This window comes from Porites lutea, chromosome 14, assembly GCF_958299795.1.
Source record: "Porites lutea chromosome 14, jaPorLute2.1, whole genome shotgun sequence".
Classification (NCBI taxonomy): domain Eukaryota; kingdom Metazoa; phylum Cnidaria; class Anthozoa; order Scleractinia; family Poritidae; genus Porites; species Porites lutea.
Window position 1 is genome coordinate 3,439,936 of NC_133214.1, and position 17,341 is coordinate 3,457,276.

At 40.8% G+C, this 17,341-nt stretch overlaps 4 protein-coding genes across 4 annotated transcripts in view; 2 read left to right on the forward strand and 2 right to left on the reverse strand.

The window, feature by feature from the left end:
* The window catches only part of LOC140925020 (CSC1-like protein 2), a 46,545-nt gene that overhangs the window by 18,433 nt on the left and 10,771 nt on the right, over positions 1 to 17,341 (forward strand). Inside the window, exons 7-8 of the mRNA XM_073374981.1 lie at positions 15,573 to 15,668; positions 15,791 to 16,044. Of these exons, the coding sequence (XP_073231082.1) occupies positions 15,573 to 15,668; positions 15,791 to 16,044 (350 nt within the window). The remainder of the gene's footprint in view (positions 1 to 15,572; positions 15,669 to 15,790; positions 16,045 to 17,341) is intronic.
* LOC140925136 (melanocyte-stimulating hormone receptor-like) lies at positions 3,512 to 4,538 on the reverse strand. The gene has a single exon (XM_073375091.1). The coding sequence runs from the start codon at positions 4,435 to 4,437 to the stop codon at positions 3,541 to 3,543; it is 897 nt and encodes a 298-aa protein (XP_073231192.1). The 5' UTR covers positions 4,438 to 4,538; the 3' UTR covers positions 3,512 to 3,540.
* LOC140925135 (uncharacterized) lies at positions 5,073 to 10,628 on the forward strand. Its single transcript, XM_073375090.1, has 4 exons — positions 5,073 to 5,117; positions 5,667 to 5,732; positions 6,547 to 7,787; positions 8,497 to 10,628. Exons 1-4 carry the CDS (start codon positions 5,076 to 5,078, stop codon positions 9,776 to 9,778), a joined length of 2,631 nt encoding a protein of 876 aa, XP_073231191.1. The 5' UTR covers positions 5,073 to 5,075; the 3' UTR covers positions 9,779 to 10,628.
* On the reverse strand, positions 11,387 to 12,994 carry LOC140924897 (uncharacterized). The gene is made up of 2 exons (XM_073374886.1): positions 12,922 to 12,994; positions 11,387 to 12,624 (listed from the first exon to the last, which is right to left on the reverse strand). The coding sequence occupies exon 2, from the start codon at positions 12,560 to 12,562 to the stop codon at positions 11,387 to 11,389; it is 1,176 nt and encodes a 391-aa protein (XP_073230987.1). The 5' UTR covers positions 12,563 to 12,624; positions 12,922 to 12,994.

Sequence of the window (17,341 nt, forward strand, 5' to 3'; positions counted from 1 at the left end):
TCGCATTTTGACATTGCGTTATGATGCGTTTTACGGTAAGGAAACGTTTTTCACTTTGAAGAAAATCAAACAAAAACAAAATATTTGCGCACTTTTGCGTCCTGTTCTGTTTTGATTGTTTTGATTGTTTTGTTTATGCACTTGCCACCGATATTTCCTCTGACTCCCGTCTCGACCCGTAATCCCGACGATGAGTTCTTATCAGCTTATTTTGGTACCGAAAGTGTCTCACAGAGGATCAAGACTCCCTCATCTTCGGAGCACCAGTGGCAAATATTGGGATAAGTACTTGTTACGGCTAAAAAGGTCATGTGACGGGGTCGAACCAACTGTTGGCAAACTGTGAAAACTTTAAAAGACATTCCCCGATTTCCGCATCCTAAAACCTTGCCTCGATCACAATTGCAATCCCGAATTTCGCCCCCCCCCCCCCCCCCATCCCTCCACCCCCCTCCCTTTGACACTAAATTCCCGGATCCCGTCCTTAAAAAAAGCCTTTTGTTTGTAGAAAATCTTCTAAGTGCCTTAAACGGAGCGTGGAATTTGATCGTTTCGTCTCACTTTTTATCGCACTGTTTTCTCTTTTTTTGTTTGCTGCGGTTGTTTGTACCCTTTCTTACGTGTTTTATTCCAGCATCTGGTTTTCCTGATGTTTAGCCCACTTTGTGAATTAAAAAAATATATTTTAAAATGTTAAAAGTAGTAGGACTAATTCATTAACAGTAAAACACGACACACAGACGAGTGTTTTGCACTTGATAAAAACACTAACAGCGAGCCCAGTCGTGGCCTCAGAAAGTTTCCCTACAATTTCCTTTCAGTTTTGGATTATTTTGCGTTAAGAAATGGAGCTAAAAACTCATCCGTGTTTTATTATACTCACTATAAATGAGATCTTTCAAAACTAGTGATGGGCTGAGATTTTATCATCGATCATCGGAAATAATCGGATTGACCCACCCGATCGTTCATCGATTATAATCGGAAAATTTGTTGATAAAAAACTCAGCTGCCATGTTTGTTGTGGACAACATGAAAACGAGACAACGAAGAGTGGACCCTGGGAACCAACTTGAGTTTCGCTTCGATATTTGCAAGCTCTTTATATCTGTTTTGCTTTCATCTACTCTTGTAACCTTTCTGATCGCAGTAAGTAGATCTAAATATGTTCTTTACGGCCAGCTACTAATTTCGAAAAAAAAAATTTCTAAGAGAACCATCAAAATGTGCATTAAAATGTGCATACAACACACAATTTTTTTTATGTTTTTATTTGTCATCAACATTTTTTTTCATTTGTCCGCAATAATCGATTGTCATCATCCATAATCGATTGTCGCGTCGTAAAAGATTTTCGATCAATGATCGATTATAATCGATGATCGGCACACCACTATTTAAAACCTCATTAAAAATAGACGAAAGTAAAACGAAATGGCCTTTCAGCTCATGTGGCAGAAAAGACAACTTTTTAAATTACCAAGACGCATGTAAGCAGTCACGAATTTTTCAAGTTTTTTTTATTCATTCAGGCTCCTGACTTCTCTGCAATTTAGTTTAGCTTCCCTCCTCGTTTCTCGTTACTTTTAACCCGTTTTAATAGGTTTACTTTTTTTTATTAAGAATTGAAGAGAATATTGCCAGTTAATTATAAGTAGGTCATTTTTTCATAAAGCAGGAGTTTTAATTGAAGTCTATCTGGCATACAGTACAAAACTTTCAAATTTTGAAGTTTTTTTTTTCTTCTTTCCATACAAACTATGCCGAGGCGTATTCAACGCGCTAGAAAGAAACTATATATCAAAACACGTACCCTGCGAGCAGATTGTTCTCCTTTGCATGGCTTTTAACGTTTACGAAGTTGTTCGCATCCGGCGCTTATCTGTCGCGTAGTTGGCAAGAGAGAAACATCTGCTCGCAGGATACAACAAATGACGACGAAGTGTACATTTTTACATCTTGACCGTAGAGATCCTTCGGCCAGACGCAATTGGAGCAGTTTAACGGGCCTTTAACTATTGTACTAAAACAAGAGAGAATGAGATCTCTCTTGACTAAAACAACTACTCTCTCCTTCAAATTATATCTTTCTATGAGAGTTCTTGCCCGAGACTGCCTTCGGAGTTCGTTTTCAACATTTCATTGTTTAGTATCATCACAATAGGTCTAAATCTCATTCTGGAAAATGCCGAAAAAAAAAACTCACCGTGCTAAATTAATGATGAAAAAGTTTCATTTGAATGGTCACACCATAGGATTTCGTTCACATAGAGAATAGTTAGAACCACCTTGTATGATATAATAAACAGTACCACAGGAAAGAACTGCTCAGTAGCTTTCATTTGAATGGTAACATCATAGGATTTCATCCACAGACTCAAAAGTTAGAACCACCTTGTACAGCATAATAAACAGTACCACAGGAAAGTACTGCTCAGTAGCTTTCATTTGAATGGTTACATCGTAGGACTTGGTTAACAGACACAATTTATACATTTACACTCCATGTCCCAATATTGACTGTAGAGGTGCCGGATTACGACACTTACTTCAAAATCAGATGTAATTCAATTGTACCAATATTGACTGTAGAGGTGCCGGATTACGACACGTACTTCAAAATCAGATATAATACATTGTCAAGTTCTACAAATATGAGAAATGTGATATTAAGTAAAGGCAGTCACGGTATCTGAGTAATACAGGTCAAGTTTCACGTTTTTGTTGAGTGTAAATTCGTTTTAAGGAGTACCATCGTTTTCTTCTGACATTGACACTTCTCAAAAACCTGACCCTTTTAAGCAAATATTCTATCCTCTTTTTAGCAGACATTAAGACGTTCTGAGTCTAATGTACACTGAAACACGTTTAAGATCCAGAGCAAACATGGGTTGTCTTCCATACCGTTCTCTAAGTAGACTTAGACCTACACGAGACGATTTTAGCGCAACACAGTGTTGCAACATTGTTGCGACATTGTTTCGAATGGTTACAACATTATTCCAACATTGCAACGCTGTGTTGGGCTAAAAATCGTCGTTGCGAATCGTCCTGTGTAACATCACCTTTCAACTTTGACGCGCTTATTCCATCTCGTTGAATTCGTCAATGTTGGCGAATTTTTCAGTCGGAGTTGAATTCTAAAGAACTGTATGGCAAAGAAAGTCGATGTCTTGTGTTCACATCCCTTTCAAAGCGTAAAATAAGGCACTTTGACGTGCAGTCGTGTAGACGACGAGCAGTCTCTCCTTTTCTTCAGATTTAGTGAGAGCAATGCACGCGCGCGCACGAGACGCGTGAAACGGCGCGTCTCGCGCCATCTGTCACGCGCGTGGCCATTTGCGTGTCTCACGTTTTGCTCGACGGACTACAGAAAAAAGAGAGACTGCTCGTAGTCTAGCAGTCGTGCAACGACGGCAAAAAAATGAACAAAAAGGCATGATGCACGTACAAAGTTGTCGTTTTTTAATCTAAGCCTATTGCTTTTCTGCCGTTCTTGTTGACGTCGCTGTCGTCGTTGTGCTTCATGCGTCGCCTACTTCAGTTTCCATTCGGTGGGTGAAATAGCTGCTTCGTTGTTTTGACAATCGCTTCTCTAAGTTCTTGGAGCCGCCAACAATACAGAAAAGGATTAATGGCAGAGTTCATGAATGTTAAAGTTGAGGAAAATGTCCATTCGGGTTTCCATGCTACGTGCAATGTTCCGAACAGAGTCAGTAAAACAAAGGCTGGAAAATAACAAAATAGCATACAAATGTAAAATATAAACGTACTCATTGCGCTTTTCTTGACTCTCGACAGGTGCATTTTGTTTCCAGCGTTTTCATTTTCCACAGCGTTATGTTGAATGTTTATCTGTTGCTGGTGAACGCGAACAATTCGATAAATTTTTGCGTAAGAAGCTGTGCAAATGATAATGCAAACAGCCGAAAATACACCTGCCATTAAGTGAAAAACATACTTGTCCCAAAAGTAAAACCCCAAAGACAGGAACATGACCAACCAAATTGCTCCTACGGTGCATTTGACTCGTGTGTTGGTCACTATGATGGCGTACCGCATGTGATAGTGAAGCGCCAAAACGCGGTCCACACTGATGGCTGTTATTGTTCCGAGAGACACTCCAGCGACAAAAAACCCTATCATTGCTGATAGACGGTATAATATAGGGTTTTGCGTTGTTAAGCTTGTGATTTCGTCCGCAATAAAAAGTGGTTGTGCTAGGAGACCAACGAGAAGATCCGAAAACGCAAGGCTTGTCAGCATAATCATTGAGGTTGAGTGTATGGAAGGCGTTCTGAAGATGGCGAGCAAGACCAGAGCATTGCCTACGATGGATATTAGTATCAACGGAGCATTAAGCACAGAGTTTATGATAACTATAGTTTCCGTTCTACTGTGATCCGACCTATTTCTTCCATTATCACTCAAATTCATGATGTCTCTCCTTAAAATATCGTTAACGATTTATAGACACCTTTGCGTTGGTGGCCCCACTTATAAACTACTCGTGATATAGTGTGGGAACTTGTTAACCGGATAAATCCTGAATTATACCAATTGTTAATTTCGCTTTTAAATCAAATAACTGTTTCAATTGTGCGTGGGGTAACTTCGTTTCAGCACCTGCGGCTAATTTCTCAGATCGTCGTTCTTATGCAAATTGCAAGTTGAACCACTAGTTTCGAGACTTTGATATAAATAGCGGAATCTTTGTTTCCTTCATCACTCGGCTATTGTGAGAAAATCAGGCCGGTATCGTACGGAGCCCTGTTAGTGCCATACACGCGCACGTACAGCATTATATTGGGAATGTATTCTTGTTTCTTTATGGCGAACACTTTCTTACCCTTGGCGCGACTTTTTTTCTCTGGCGCGACTTTTTTTTCTCTGGCGCGACTTTTTTTTACTGGCGCGACTTTTTTTCGAGGGCGCGACTTTTTTTTCACTGGTGCGACTTTTTCTCACCGGCACGACTTTTTTTTCGCCGGCGCGACTTCTCTGGCGCTCATTTGTAGACCGCTGCTAAATTTTATTGCGGGCTCAAGTTACGAACACGTGTACTTGTGAGCAAGATGGCTGACTCGGTTGACTCGGCTGACTCCGACCTGAAGAAGGTAAGTAGCATGTAATTTAGTTCTGAATACGGCCGTATTCCTAAAGGAATTACGAGAATGAATAGCGGGAAGGTAGCTAGTCTTATTATTTCGCTATTTTCTCTGTTGACAGAGTAAATTGTGGACCGAAACACAAAATAACAAGCATGATTCTTACTTTATTTTTATACGTGACAAGAAATTTCAAGTATAGCAATACTCGTAATTAATAGATGTCTAGTCCTGTATTAAGGTCCAAGGCAACTTCAGAATACCCAGCCACTTTATTTACATGTGCCGGTGTGCTTTGAAAACGAGGTATATAACAATAGTTGCTTTTCTTATTCAATTAGATGCTATAAATAAGTGACCGGGTATTCTGGAGTTTAGATCTTACTTTGTCGGTGTAAAATCATGTAGTGAGGTGTTGAACCTTGGGCCAGTTGATTTATCAGTTGGCACATAAATAATGATTATATGAAAAAAATATTATTATGAAGTGCAGTCTGTGTTAAACAATGCGAAGTTGTACTTTCAGCTTTTGTCATAGTGTTGTTGATTCACTTACAGGTTTGTAACTATCTACGACAACGAGGAGTGGAAGAAAGGGTAGTAGACAAATTTGAGGAAGAAAAGGTTAGCATAATTTTGGTTGTTTTATCCTGTTTTATACCTAGCACCCATCCAGGCCGCCTAAGCAGGTGCCTGTGTGTTGTCATAGGCAGCTAAAATCACTTGCTAGTCAATTGACTTTAGCTGGCTACTTTTGTGTCACTTTGTGTCACTTTGTGACAGGTTGTGTGACTTATTATTAATATCTAATTAAGGACTGCATGATTAGCCAGTCAATTTAATTACACGTGATTGCACGACCCAGTTTCTACAATGACACGGGTCAGACCTCATGGACGGTAGATGTATGATTCGAGCGGCTCACAATAAACGTTAAAAGTTGAACGTCTGTTTCTTACAATTTTGCCATCAACAACAATATATTTTTGTAAGGAAAGAGAACCATTGCTCAAACCATCATGGCTCCTTACTATGTCTTATCAGCCCTCCCTAACAAAGTTTTGTACTGATCAATAATATAACTCAATCTCCCCTCCCCTTCACAAACACACACCCAGACAAGGTCTAGATTTGACATCATCGCAAATGTTAATAGACTCCCACAATGTACCACTGGGGCATTTTAAAGTACTGACTTCTTTTGCATGTAATACAAATTATGACTTTATTTCACATTACAACAAGAGCCAAACAGTGAAGGCCGAAGAAGAAATACCCCTATGGTGTTGCTCTCCTTGAGTTAATTAAAAAGCTGTCACAACAAAATAAACTACATTCCCCTTTTCCTGCTATTTCAATTCTAAAAAACAAGAATAAATTACATCTCCATTGGAAAAGAGCATTAATATACTAATTAACTTAAATCTTCTTATCCCAGATGGATATTTCAGCAGTCCTAAATGCGAGTGATGATGTCCTTAAAGATATGGGGCTGTCGACAGCAGGGGACAGATTAAGCCTTCGTGGCTTTTGTAGCACCGCTCAAGAGAAGCAACACAAGGAAGAAAAGGAATCCAAAAGACGAAGACTCCTTGAGGCATTCTTGTCTTCAAAGAAAGATAGGTCGACTAAGCTTACAACTGCTTCAGGCAACCAACAGCAAAAGAAAAAGCTTGAAAAGGAAAAAAAAAAGTCTAAACGAGTACAAGTTGGATGGAAACACTTCCGAGAGGAGGTTGAAGACTATGTTCTTGTACCTCTGTCTAAGGGAGGTGGCAGTAGGTATGCAACCATGCTGTTATCAAGTAACAGAACAGACATTATGAAAGTTTGTAAATCCATCTTTTTCCCTAATGGAGTGTCATATTATGGGAAAACAGAAGACATGCTATTTGCTATTGGAAATTTTCATAATGACCAAATGGGTGTTACCCTGGAAGTGAATGGGAAAGAGCTACCTTTCAATATTGGAAATTACATAGAGGCTTTTAAATTGAAAGATGTCAGGCTATACTTGTTGTCCAAAAAGATGACAACTCTCAGTGATGAAAGTGATGATGGCTTACCACCCATGATAATGAGTCATGACACCAATTCTTCTGAAAGGGCTTGTACAGCTGGTACTTCAATTGAGGACAGACAAGATGACAGAAAAGGCCTGATTGGTACAACAGAACAAAGGGAATCACTTAAAAGAGAGCAGGACACCGAGTATGAACTTTCACTAAAAGCAGACAAGCAAAAAAGAATCTCCCTTGAAATTGCAAAGGCTGAGGCTGAACACAAGAAAAGAGTTCAAGAGGCACGAGCTGCAAGAGTTTTAGCAGAACCCAGCACAGAATTTCTCACTGTAAGGGTCCGACACCCTACAATGGGAGTATGCTCTCGGCGGTTTCCAGCAAATAGTCGAGTGGCAGTAGTATATGATTGGGCTGGTTCTTTGACTCCAGACATAGTGGATTTCACACTCTGTGACCCTGTGGGAACACCGCTGCCACCAAGTAGTGAACTAGAGGATAGATGTACCTTGGTTATGGCTACTACTACACATACACCATCATTGTGTGAGTCTGATGATGACATTCAATTCATGGGATTTGGAGATGCAAGTAATGGTATTAACACAACACTGCCAGACTGTGAGTGCAACATGGAAGGAAGGGAAATAAATACTGACGTGTAAGTAACTTAAACTTCCACTGCCAATTTCCATATAAATAACAGTCAGTCATCAGAAATTGTCAGACTGAAAATTTCCCACTAATATTTCATTTTTTTAACACATGATGCTTGGGCACTAAAAGGGCTCAGTTTTTATCAGGAAGTAATAAATTTATGTCTAAAAGTAAGGAACATTAAATTGGTCTTTTTAAGTAAGGAAAACGTAACTGCAGCATTGAACTTCCTTATACATGTTGTGGAGGAGCAGGGATTATAGTATCTACATGTATTTCGTGTGGTGTTATCCTAACAGGCATAAATGTAAGAAATTAATATCAAGGACAGACTTTCAGCGTTGCATTTACAGACAAGGAGATATATCTCAGAAATCTGTTTCATAAAGACAATATTGTATAAAAATTTGATTGCTCTACATTCTTTTCATTTTAAACTTGAACTTGATTGTTGTGTCACAGGCACCCCTTTCTTGTATGATGCTATGATATTTAAATTCAAGTTTTAATTTATATGTTATCCACAGTCATTAGAAAATATTGCCTATATACTCTAATGAGGGGCAAGAGGACCGTAAATAAACTACCAGACTTATGTGGGGAAGTTCCCTTATTTGCAGGTAGAATTATAAATATTATAATATATATCTATTGTGTACTCTTGACTTCATACCAATCACTGTGATGGTATTTGTTTACTTTTATTTTACTAGGCCCATGACTCCAATGCAGTTGGACAATTACTACGCCTCCATTCTGGTAGAGCAACCTGGAACTACATGTCACAGGGAAAGTTATTCGTCTGACAGTGAAGGTGACGTTTCTGCAAGTGAAACCCACAGTGATAATGTCCCAGCTGTTACTTGTTCTCAAGTGAAACCAGCACCTGAAATACTGAATGAACAAGCAGCCCAGATAAATGCTGATTGCCTCACCAAATTCAACATTGCTCGCAATTTCATATGGGAAGGAGCCAAGAGAGCAGTTTCCCGCAAAGTATTTTCGCCAGCTAACAAGGTATCTGTTAAGTTCACTGATGACACTGGGATCAGTGAAGGTGCCATCGACTGGGGTGGCCCCATGAGAGAGTTCTTTACGCTGATACTACAATGCATCCATGATTCTCAACTTATGTGTGGTCCGGAGAGCTGCAGATTCCTGTCATACAATGTAAAGTGTTTAGAAGATAATGACTACTTTGTTGCAGGACTGATGATTGCAATGTCACTCGTGCATGGGGGACTTGCACCGCACTTCCTATCCCCTGTCATGTTTCAAGCTCTTCTCAGTGACCAACCTTTGACAGTGCCATTGCAAGATGTCTATGATCATGAGCTGAAATCTTCTCTGAAATCTCTGATAGACTGTGACACTGTAGAGAAAGCAAAGAGCTGCACAGTTGATGGCAACTTGTCAACTGTTCTTGAGCTGGCTGGAACATTGGCAATGCCAATACAAACCCTGGATGATGTCAAGAAAATGGTTGCAGCAACTTCGCAGTGGTTTGTTCTCGGGCGATGTAAACCAGCCCTTGAGAGCTTCCGAGAAGGCCTCTCAGCCCTTGGCGTACTAGAAGCAGTCAAGAGATATCCTGATAGTTTCAGGCCATTGTTTTGTGATGTACCCGAGAAGCTGACAGCAGAAAGAATGGAACAATTGTTCAGGCCTACGTCAAGCCCTGTTGGTTCTTCAAAGGCATTAACCGAGAGTCTTGTTTTGTCCAGATGGGGTGATTATCTTCAGGACATAGAAGATGCGGAAGATTCTGACATCACCTTGAGTGACATTTTGTTCTTTACCACTGGCTGCAAAGTATTACCACAACGTGCGTTACCTGTCACCGTTGAGTTTTTGCATGAAGGGTTGTCAAGATTTCCCACAGCAAATACATGTTCAAACATCCTCCGTCTTCCAGTTGTGCATAGTGATTATGAAAGCTTCAAAGCTGATGTTACCTTTGGATTTCTCAATGCACGGGGTTTCGGTACTGCGTGACAAGCAAGGTGCAGTGCAGTTCAAGCCATTTTTGGACAACTGGAATTGGAAGTTGCTGGGCCAAACAATGCATGTTTATCAGGTCGCTTTTTCTGAAAGTTAAAGAAATGAAAAATAACAAATGGATGTTCAGTTTTTATTTCTTTTGTCAGCCTGGAAATCGAGTATGTACACTCAGTTTTCAGTTGTCAATTTTCAGGCTTAAAAAATAACAATTTCACATATTTAGAAAAAGTAAAAATTGAACACAGATTTTTTTGCAGTTTTCTACATTCAATTCAGTCTAAGAGTAAAGAAACGTCTTCAACAAACACTTCTTCTGTACCTTCTTTAGTTCCGAATTTTAGATGGCTCACGCACAACTTAAGGCCATGTTACACGAAGCGATTTTTACTGCAAGTTGCACCGCAACGTTTGTTGCGTTGCAAGTTGCATGAAAAAATTCACGTGTAACACCCCATTTTGCAACTGCAATTGTTGCGTTGCGAGTTGCAAGAAAAGTAGAACGACCCTCTACTTTTCGCAACGTTGCGAGACAAGTTGCTCGCGTGTAACATCCCCTCAGCAGCTTACAACGCAATTAAGTCAGAATGGCCCAATCAGAGCTCATCTTTCGCTCGCCATCTTGGTTGTTATTGTACGCGTTGCAAGTTGCAAGTTGCGAAAAAAGTTGCAAACGTGTGACACCCCCTCTGCAACTTGAAAGGTTTTTTAATCGTCATCATTGCGTTGCAAGTTGCAAGAAAAATTGCTTCGTGTAACATGGCCTTTAACCGTTGTACCTGCGTAAGATAATCATGTCAGCTGCTAATTAACTGGCTCAAACATCGCCAGTTTTGTTTTTGAGTGAACGCCTACAAAGGCTTATGGGGAGGGCGTTACTGTAAAAAATTGCCGTCTGTGTCAAATGTAAATGCACTCGGTGACATTTCTCTTGATGACAGCAAGTCTTGTGTTCATTTTAATCTCAGTCATATACTTTTTGATGTTTGGTTAAACGGCACCTTCCCAGTGGCATATTTTATAAAGACTCTTTGTTACTGTTACTGTTTGTTTAACTTAGAATGCCCAATGTCAGACTATCTAGCTGATAAGAGGGAGACACCTCGGGTATTAAAGGGTTACGGTTGCTGTTTATTACGAATGTGAATGCATTCAGTGCGTACACGTGCACATTAACATCAATTTTTATGATAGTCAACATTTCGTGTTCATCAGAATTAGTCCGTTTTGCTATTTGATATCTGTTTACTCAGTTGAATTGAGCTGATTTCACCTAAGATAATTATCTTATGTTAATATTCTGCTGTATACAATGAATATTGGCGGAGAAATTTTGTCCATTTTCTCCTTATTGCGTGTGCATCCTCCTTTTGACAAAAAGACGACAACAATGGATCGTTTGAGAAAGAAAATTGCTAATAAAGTTGATGTTTGGCTGTTGATGCTTTTGCTATTGTTCTAACAGTATTCTCTTCGCATCAGTCAGCATTGAGACTTGTTAATGAATGAAGAGTCCTGGCCAAGGTTTCTTTGGCGAGAAAGAACAGGCGCAAGGGGCAGGAATATTCGACATGTTTCTGGTCGACCATTCTCATAAATGTGAAGCTACAATAACTTCTCTATCTCGTTCACGAGAATCAAATAAAGATTCTTTGCCTCGTTAGCATTTTCTGGCATTCTAAGACCTTCTTCTGTCATGATGACCTGGGCAAGTGCATTGAATTCAGGTGTTGATTCCAGAGGCAGGTCATCACAACACATATCTCTAGCAACATCTAAGTCGTCAATGTCAACATCATGCTTGCAATCTGTGGCCCCTGTCATTTCAGGGTGATGGTATAAGAGACAAGGTCGACCATGGGGAGAACTGTTGTTCCTTGTTGAGGGTCGAATCCGATGTAGGTTCCACAGTCTAGCCACTCTTTGGAGTTCCTCACGGATAATTGTGATGTAACAAAACAGTAGACATTCTTCATGCACAGCATTGGCATCACAGTATAGTCCTCTGTCCCTCAAATCTTTAAAATGAGTAATCCACCAATCAGAAGCTCCTCTTCGCAGTTGTCCCCACCATGCTTCTATTCTCTGATTAGCAACTGATCTTCCATAAAGAAAACTTTTCTCTCCTGACCAACTATCTCCTCCTTCATGTCGTAGATAGCGTTGAATAGCAGCGATTCTCACGTTTTCTGTCCCCATGTCTCCACGAATTACACTGGCGGTACCTCCAACATTTTGTACACAGTTAATAAAATAGCTTGCAACAACGCCGGGATGATTATTCGTACGCCCAACTTCAAGCCACATGATTTGTCTCGAATAGCCGTCAATACAACCGTGTATACAAAACCCATAAGGTTTCAATTTATCGTATCCGTCCAGGTGCCAAATAAAATTTGGGCCCTTTGCGTGATATTGTCGCCTTTGGAGTCTATGCCTTGAGCGCCTTTGTACCCCTTCAGGATCCATTATTCTTAACGCATTCCTAACAAATTCTTTGCTAACAGACAATTTATGGTCAACCACTAATCTCTGCCACATAGATCTGTAACCGACAATGCTTCCACTTCCTTTTAACTCCTCTTCCATGGCGTCTGCTATCTCAACAAAGTTGCTAAAGCGTCGTCGTCCAAGATTTTTTTGCGATAAGATTCTTTTAAGCTGTCGTAGACTTAAAGGTATTCCATTATTTAAAAAGAGACAATCAATGATTTCCTTATAATTGAAGCCCAAATGGAAATATTCCTCAATCATATGATTTCGAAGGTCGTTATCCGCCATGTCGTTATCCGCGATGTCTCAGTGATTTAGGACAGCGGCTCCTCCCAGAAGGTTAAAAAGACCTAACGCCAATAAATGAGGACACGGTTGATACGTGGTCTTGAACACAATTTTTTACATAATTTTTTGTCCCTATTACAGGACTAGATACTTGTTAAGGGTGCTGTAAAGCAAGAATCAAGCTTGTTCTGCCTGTTGTGCTTTTCCAGCCTGGCAAGGCTTTGTGTTTTTCGAGCAATAATTTACTCTGTCAACAGAGAAAATAGCGAAATAATAAGACTAGCTACCTTCCCGCTATTCATTCTCGTAATTCCTTTAGGAATACGACCGTATTCAGAGCTAAATTACATGCTACTTACCTTCTCTAGATCGGAGTCAGCCGAGTCAACCGAGTCAGCCATCTTGCTCACAACTGCACGTGTTCGTAACTTGAGCCCGCAATAAAATCTAGCAGCGGTCTACAAATGAGCGCTAGAGAAAAAGCAAAAAAAGTCGCTCCGGCGAAAAAAAGTCGCGCCGCTGAGAAAAAGTCGCGCCGGCGAAAAAAAGTCGCGCCGCTGAGAAAAAGTCGCGCTAATGAAAAAAGAGTCGCGCCAGGAAAAAAAAGTCGCGCCAGCAAAAAAAAGTCGCGCCAGAGAAAAAAAGTCGCGCCGCTGAGAAAAAGTCGCGCGAGGAAAAAAAAGTCGCGCCAGAGAGAAAAAGTCGCGCCAAAGGTAAGAAAGTGTTCGCCATAAACACAAAAGAATACATTCCCAATATGATGCTGTACGCGCGCGTGTATGGCACTAACAGGGCTCCGTAGTATCGTGATCTGCGACATTGTATGCAGCTATTATAAAACCACAGTCTCTCAAGTCAGGTGACGTTAAACTGATGAATCACGTCGCTGTTCTTCATGCAGACACGATTTTATGATAATAGCAAAGTGATGAAATTAATAGATTCATTCCTACGTCTCGAAACTAGACCAGGTGACCCGGTTTTTAAATTTGTTTCGCTAAACGTGCTGCAAAATTAAAGAAAGATGCAAATTTTCAATTGGTAGCATAATGTAAAAAAAAAAAAAAACACAAACAAACAGAAACAAGAGAAAAGCAAAACCAAAGAAGGTAAAAAGATCAAAATAACTTTTTAATCACTTTTTTAAGTGTCAAAACCACTGTTACCTTAACTAGACAAATGAAAGTTGTTAAGTAAGATTAAGTAATTATTTACACAACTGAGGACACGTAAATGTGAATAAAGCTGATAAAGTAGGCGAAGTACTCACTACTTTATTCACAGGTAGCCCAAGCTCGAAATATGAGCATCGGCGAGCATCGGCATTGTTGCGTAACATTCAAAATATAAGGATTTGTATGGGAAAAAAAAACCCATCGTAAGGTAAGCTGTTTTTTATTGAAATCCTTTCATTTTCGTAGGTTACAGAAACGATAGGTTTTTTTCCCATACAAATCCCTATATTTTGAATGTTACGCAACAATGCTGATGTTCGCCGATGCTCATATTTCGAGCTTGTGCTACCTGTGCTTTATTGTATACCCCGAATATGCACAATACAGTGTATATGTAAATTCGGATGTAGCCTTGCATTCAAACAGATTCCTAATCCACTTTCTTGAAAGCAAGAGAAATTAGTAGTTAACTTGTTAGAGCGCGAGAAAAATCGTCAAACCGTGAGACTCGTGACAAGCTCATTGGCAATGATAGGTGGAACCGACTTCGAAGGATCAAAAAGCAACGTCGCTTTGAACTCTTGGCTGTCACAAGCCATGTATGCTTAATTCAAACAGTTTCGTATTTTGACATTGCGTTATGATGCGTTTTACGGTAAGGAAACGTTTTTCAATTTGAAGAAAATCAAACAAAAACAAAATATTTGTGCTCTTTGGCGTCCTGTTCCTTTTTGATTGTTTTATTTATGCACTTGCCACTGATATTTCCCCTGATCCCCGTCTCGACCCGTAATCCCGATGATGAATTCTTATCAGTTTTTTTGGGTACCGAAAGTGTCTCACAGAGGATCAAGACCCCCTCATCTTCGGAGCCCCAGTGGCAAATATTGGGATAAGTACTTGTTACGGCCAAAAAGGTCATGTGACAGGGTCGAACCAACTGTGGGCAAACTGTGAAACCTTAAAAAGACATTTCCCGAGTTCCGCATCGTAAAACCGCACCTCAATCAATATTGCAATCCCGAATCTCGCCCCCCTCCCTTTGACACTAAAATCCCGGATCCCGCCCTTCAAATAAGCCAAATCCCGTATCCCGAAAAAAAATAATTGGTGGTCCTCATAAGCTTGGTTTTGAAGTAATTGTTTGGATCGTTTACCCTGCGAGCAGAGGCCCTTCGATCTTCCTAGACTTCCGTCCCGACTTTTTTAGGAAGATCGAAGGGCCTCTGCTCGCAGGGTATGGATCGTTGAGCTGTCCCAAAAAGTGTTCTTACGATGGAGACAATCCCAACGACTGAAACGATTCCAATCGCCTAAGACTAGTAGGATGGTCACCAGCGTCCAAATATTCGAGACGATCTCCACGACCTAGAAAGCCGCCCACGATCCTGTTCTATATCTCTTCACTCAACGCTCTGCGCTTTCTCTAGGGAACGCAAAAATCGAGGTCAAATGTTAAGTGGGTACGATCAATAGTCTGACCACCATAACCGTCTAGTTTTTGTGTGGCACATTTGAGCGGCGCGGTGTAAACACCATAACTTTCTAGAATTTTGTACGGGAAAGGCATGGTTGTATGATTGCGTGGAAACTCTGCTGCGAGGTTCGTAAGTAGCGCTCTGCGCATGGGCAGGTGACAAAGGCCTCTGACAAAAGTTAAAATTCAACCTGGTTCGTCAGTTCCGTGTGAATAGATCGAACATATTGAACGGTTCCGTGTGAACGATTTGTCCGACCAAATTTTTACGGGGCCATGTGAACGTGATCTGAAACTGAAAGCGTCCTTTTTGTCTTTTTAAATGGTGCTCATTGCGTAACTTTGTCTTTCACTATAGGTGTCTTAAGGATTTTAACACAGTTAAACATGGCAGTCCAGAGTCGTCCGTGTCTAGGAAGATATTTTCTGATCACTGGAATGTGAAAGTAGCCGTGTGAACGATTTGTCTGGCCAAATTTTTACGGGGCCCGGCCGTGTGAACGTGATCTGAAACTGAAAGGGTCCTCTTTGTCTTTTTAAGTGGTGCTCATTACGTAACTTTGTCTTTCACTATAGGTGTCTTAAGGATTTTAACACAGTTAAACATGGCAGTCCAGAGTCGTCCGTGTCTAGGAAGATATATTCTGATCACTGGAATGTGAAAGTAGCCCCTTCATCTGGAAATATAATCTGGGAACACTTGTCCGTCGATAATGAAAGCTGGTGGGCCAGGGCGCTGTTAATAAATACACTGCTCTTCATCTTCGTACTGTTTCTGACAACTCCAACTGTTATATTGTCATCAATTCAGGAACTGGAGGCGACAATAGGTGAGTGACGGGTGACTGAAATACTGTAGCCTCTGTAGCCTGCGTAAACAGCCATATCTCCTCGCTCCTGGTTACGAAATGTTGCTAGCGGTGATGAGCGAGGGAGGTGGCTGTTTTTGCAGGCTAGAAATATTGTTTCAGGTAAACTTTTTACGTTCTAGGGTTTCGTCACGCGTTGCTGTCGTGGGGAAGGAACGCGTGACCAAACCCTAAGAATGTCTGCGTGAGAGGCTAAGGAGTAGTCTGTCAAGAGATCGTCTATTTCCTCTTTAGAGTTCGTCGTGCGCGCATGCAAAATAAAAACTGCGCAGGATTTATTGACCCCTCCCTAAGCTTTGCGCCTTAACAAGGCGGGGAGGTTTTGCGTGACTTGGTGATCCTGGTAGGTTCAGCCATGCTGAGCAGGTTTCAGTTAAAAGGCCAGATAAATAGAGGGGAGAAGTCGTTACGTCACGTTACCATGGTAGCAAAATTTCTGGATGACAACAAATCAAAACGTCACTTAAAAAGTGGATTCGGACTGTTTCAAACTTCATCGCACTTATTTAGTTTGATTTAATTTGCCAAATGCTGGCGAAATTTTCTGGGTTGATTCCGAAAGAACCGTATTTAAGTTTAGAAGAAGAAAAAGAAGATTTTTGTGTTGTGCTCACCTACTCGATAAAGCGTGCGAGCGAAATTAGGAAGTTTCTTGTCGCAGTCGTGTAACAACGGCTAAGAAATGTACAAAAAAGTGTGATGCACGTGCAAAGTTGTTCTTTTGCCAATCTAAACCTATTGCTTTTTTTGCTGTTGCAAAAACTCCCTATTGCTGTAATCCAGAAATTTTGCTACCATAGTAACGTGACGTCACACTTCTCTCCATTGTAACGCCTTACCCTCTAGGTTTGGAGCTGGGCGATTGATTAATGTCCCATCCCCCGTAAAAAAGTATCATTACTGAAATCCGATACACTTTTCAAGATAGCTGGCGGAGAAGTATGGAGGCCTTATGCGCAAGTGGGCGGTAAAAGGCGAGGTGACTTGAGGTGATTTATGGATCACTATTGCATGGGGTTGGCGGTGAAGGTGTGCTATACGCTCGCTCTCGCGTGCTTATTGAATTCCTAAAACAAACGTGCATCGATACGTCTCGAAGCAGGGCGGATAAAGGTTGGGCGGTGAAACGAGCGCTCCGCTCTTCATTTAATGTGTGATGCGGAGTAGGACTGGCACGAGCGCTCTTTCCGCGCTTCCGGTGCGCTTGAAGGCCGGCGAAATTTTCCTTTTTGCAAAGCGGAAATCCTATTTTCTTTCT